The sequence below is a fragment of the Hibiscus syriacus genome, unplaced genomic scaffold (genome assembly GCF_006381635.1).
Source record: "Hibiscus syriacus cultivar Baekdansim isolate YM2019G1 unplaced genomic scaffold, ASM638163v2 tig00110057_pilon, whole genome shotgun sequence".
Taxonomy (NCBI): Eukaryota; Viridiplantae; Streptophyta; class Magnoliopsida; order Malvales; family Malvaceae; genus Hibiscus; species Hibiscus syriacus.
The window spans coordinates 1,526,631-1,530,712 of NW_024062581.1; the positions used below are offsets into that span (position 1 = coordinate 1,526,631).

At 35.2% G+C, this 4,082-nt stretch overlaps 1 protein-coding gene across 1 annotated transcript; it reads right to left on the reverse strand.

Annotated features, from left to right (window-relative positions):
• Nucleotides 1-503: 503 nt before the first annotated feature.
• LOC120214341 (RHOMBOID-like protein 2) lies at nt 504-3,062 on the reverse strand. The gene is made up of 5 exons (XM_039212260.1): nt 2,534-3,062; nt 1,605-1,768; nt 1,165-1,328; nt 807-1,057; nt 504-717 (listed from the first exon to the last, which is right to left on the reverse strand). Exons 1-5 carry the CDS (start codon nt 2,824-2,826, stop codon nt 603-605), a joined length of 987 nt encoding a protein of 328 aa, XP_039068191.1. The 5' UTR covers nt 2,827-3,062; the 3' UTR covers nt 504-602.
• Nucleotides 3,063-4,082: the final 1,020 nt, after the last annotated feature.

Sequence of the window (4,082 nt, forward strand, 5' to 3'; positions counted from 1 at the left end):
TACGATTTTCAATGGTCTTTTAATAGCTTATTCCCCTTCTGTGGTTTGTTTCCTGACACCGTCATATTTGTTCTTATCTATTTTTTTTGCTCGAGTGTTTTGATTGAGTTTTTAATTTTTTTCATGTATGGTCCTTATATGATCTAAAGTGGCTAATTTTATAGGAAAATGTCTAAATTATGTAGTGGTAAAACCATATTATAATGTCGGATATTTTTACTTTTTAATAATAGTAACCGCCTCTATTCGAAAAACAGAAGTTCTAACGAGATAATAACTTGCGATTACCCTATACTAATAAAAAAATTCTAAACATAAGTATAACCGAATTAAAATTTCATATATATGATCGAATTAAATTAAAATTATACATAATTAAATCAAATTAAAATTACTGTATGTGTGTATCTTATTATATATTGGATCAAAATTCATATTAAATTGAGATATATTAGTGAGTAAATTATATAATTAAGTCAAAAGCAATCCATATACAAAGGCAGATAACAAGTGAATGAAATTAATAAACCGATAAAAATATAAACAGAAATATGAAAGAATAAAGGGGGAGAAGATCAAGTCTGGGTATTAGTGGTAATGCTTCATTTGTTTCCACAGTGCCAATTTGATGTAGGCACACAGCTAAGGTAATGGCACCACCTGCAATGGTCGTATCCGTTTTCTCCTCTAAACAGCATTATCAGTCCCACTGTGAAACTGCATCCCATCCGAAAACGGAATACGATTATCATCTTTCCGGTCAACAGGCAAAAAAACAGATAAGAATGTGGGGTTCAAAAACTTACCCAACAATGACTAAAACCATAGCAATCACCCAGAAAACATACTGGTATGCCTTGTGCTTTGATTTTACATGAGCACCAGCAGGAAGATGCTGACGTCGAACCCACCCGAACTGGGGACGAAGCATCAAAACAAAGCCCAAGAGAAATCCAGTCAAGAAACCACCAATGTGTGCAAAGTTATCGACATGAGGAAGAATCCCGACTGCTAAGTTAACGGCTATAATGACCACAAGTGTGATCAGAGCAGCAGCCTACAATACAAAGTATTAACTTTGCTTCAAACATCAAAGCAATTACTATTTTCCAATAGAATGCGATAGGTAAACATTTTTCCTAAGTACATAAATACGTAACATACCTTATTCGTATAGATAGTCCAGTTAGTTAGAAGCTCCGATAACATTGCCCCGAGAAGGCCAAATAAAGCACCAGAGGCACCAACAGAAATATTATGCTGTATGAAAAGAGAAGATAGTATACTCCCACCAAGGCCAGACAACAGATAGATAAGCCCAATACGCACTGTCAGGGGAAAAACACATATAAGCTACAACAGCAAGACGGGCCAAATTATCCTCTAGGTGGCCCTAGTAATGGTGAATGAACAGATTCTCCATTCACCATGTAATGCAATCAAAGGATATCTGTAAGACACATTTATTCACTTTGTTGACCGATCGAGACTGACCCAACACTCCGAAATTTACATGCTATGAAATGCATTATATACAATAATTTTCTGTAGGAGAAAATGTGGAATAATTAATATCACACTAGAGAAAAGGACAGATAGAGAACCGAATCCAAATTGCTGTTCAAGGCGCATTCCAATATAGACCAAGCTCAACATGTTAGCGAGCAGATGAATAACACCAGCATGAAGCCAAATGCAAGTAATAAGCCTCCATCCTTGATTGCCATGCACTACCTTGTTCCACTCTAGTGCTCCCAATTTTTCCAATCTGAAGAAGAACGAATATGAGAAAACTAGATGTTCGAGTTCTCGAATACTATTTACATAAACTTATTGAACGAAAACCTCCTATATCCAAGTTCCCTTAGTTTCTGTAAAACAACATTTGGATTTGCATAGATCATCAATTCCTCTAATACCATGCATATGCATCCCTAAATGAGATGAGCATGTAACCACATCACACGTTCAAATGGCTTCCGGCCATCCATTGCTGAAATTTTTACTAAACTGAAACATTGTTTTGAGTTTTTTTTTTTTAGAAATTAGTACAAATAAGATAAATAACTCTGGATCCTGAAATAATATGCTACCTCAATATTCTTCTATCAAAGCAAGCAGAAAGAGGATTTCCCTAGCTGAAAAAAGATCAAAAGGTCAAATCAAAATACAGAGCCCTTAAGCTATCATCAGAAAAAAAATAAGCTGCTAAGCTAGAAGAGGTTCCCAATTATGAAAATTGTCCTCACTGCACTTTAGCAGAAAACCACGACATTCCATAAATCAACCAATGGACTTTGATGTCAACTCCATATTGAGAATTGTGAATGCAACTCAAATCAATAAGAGACAACAAGCTTTATAAGTTTGAATTGTGAATGCAACTCAGATCCTCTATTATGATCCAAGGATACTCCTGAAACAGGAATGATTGGACTAAAGCTGACTCATCAAAGACAGAAATTCCTAAACTTCTAAAACCAACAAACAACAGAAAGATGTCAAATTTAGAGATGGGGTAGATGCGACTTACGTATTAGAAGAAGGGCCGAAGAGAGGATTTTCTCTCAAAGGCTGAAAAGAAAGCCTGCCAAGAAACTCAGCCACACAGCTTCCTTCAAATCCCAGATTGTTCTTAGGACAATCATTGATGTACATCACCACAACAAAAACAGCAGCGTTAGCCACCACAATCATCGGGACAAGCCACGAAGTCCATTGCTTTTCAGTGTTTTCAACATGGTAGGGAGATGTTGGTCGGTGATAGATATTTGGCCTGTGCTTCTCATTCATTCCACCTCCTTGCTCTAGATCCCCACTTGCCATCCTCCTCCAAAACAAAAACCGTTTCTTTTCAGAGCTTAACGGATGAATTTAGTAACTTTTTTCTGGGTTTTCTTTTTCAATGGAAACTGAGACGATTTTATATCAATCTTTGATTGCTAGAAACGCAAAGAAGAGAGAGGGGCTTTGAGTTTTTGCTTTGTGGTTGCAGATTTAACCGTAAAAGCTACAAAATTTAGATCTTCGAGCATAGCTTATGGGTGGTTTGTCAGGTTGACTATTGGGTTTGGCTTAGTGTATGTATATTATTTTTCTTATCAAGTAGACAGACGGTAAATGTATAAAAAAGTATTTAAATAAATATTCTTTTATAATTTTCATTATATTATCTAAAAAAACTTTTATAATTGTCTCTCTCTTTTCAAAATTTCAATGAAATGATTTAACAATTTAACATTAAATGTCTAAACACAGCTGGATTTTGGTTGCTGGTAGTAGGGATGACAACTCAATCCGAATTCGACGGGTTCTGGTCTGATCTGATTTGATCGGGTCAGATTTTTTTAAAAAAAAAATCTAAGTTCGGTCGGATTTAGGGTGATAAAAATATGACCCGACCCGAAAAATATATATAATTTTACCTATATATTTAGGGATAATTATAATATTACCCCTCTATATATAATTTTTTTCAATTAAATCACTGCTTTTATTGAATAAAAATATATATTTTTTAATTATTTCGGGTCATGTCAGGTCGGGTCAGGTGAAACCTTAATTTCTTCAGATCGAGTCGGGTCACGGGTGGAGGACCTTTTCTTCTCTGGTCGAATCGGGTGACTCAAAAACTCGACCGGCCCGACCTATTGCCATCCCTAGCTGGTAGTCTCTTTCAAGATTAATGAATGATGTATAAATTCAATATAAATATTTATATCATGGCCTTACAATTTGATATTAACCTTTCCTCATACTCTAAAATTTTTTGTTTGTGCGTGAATTCATCAGACTCACTTCAAGGATGTAGAGCATTGTTTTGAAAATCGGATCAGGTCGATCGGTTTAATCATTAATCGTTGTCTGATCCGATTCATTTTATCCCGATTAAACCGTTATTAGTGAACCGTAAAAAAATCATTGAACCAGCAATGAACCGATCGAACCGGACCGATATTGAACCACTAAGAACCGGATGTTTGACATGGAAATTAAAAATAATAATAAAAAATCACGTTAGAGTACAACTATTGTAGACACGTGGCATTTCTATATATTTGAACCTCATTATTAATTCAAAA

Excerpts from the sequence above, each read along its gene's own strand:
- LOC120214341 (XM_039212260.1), bottom strand. The coding sequence starts at position 2,826 with ATGGCAAGTGGGGATCTAGAGCAAGGAGGTGGAATGAATGAGAAGCAC. Across the intron at positions 1,769-2,533 it reads TTCGGCCCTTCTTCTAATAC|ATTGGAAAAATTGGGAGCAC; the intron begins GTAAGTCGCATC and ends GTTCTTCTTCAG. Across the intron at positions 1,329-1,604 it reads TGAACAGCAATTTGGATTCG|TGCGTATTGGGCTTATCTAT; the intron begins GTTCTCTATCTG and ends TTCCCCTGACAG.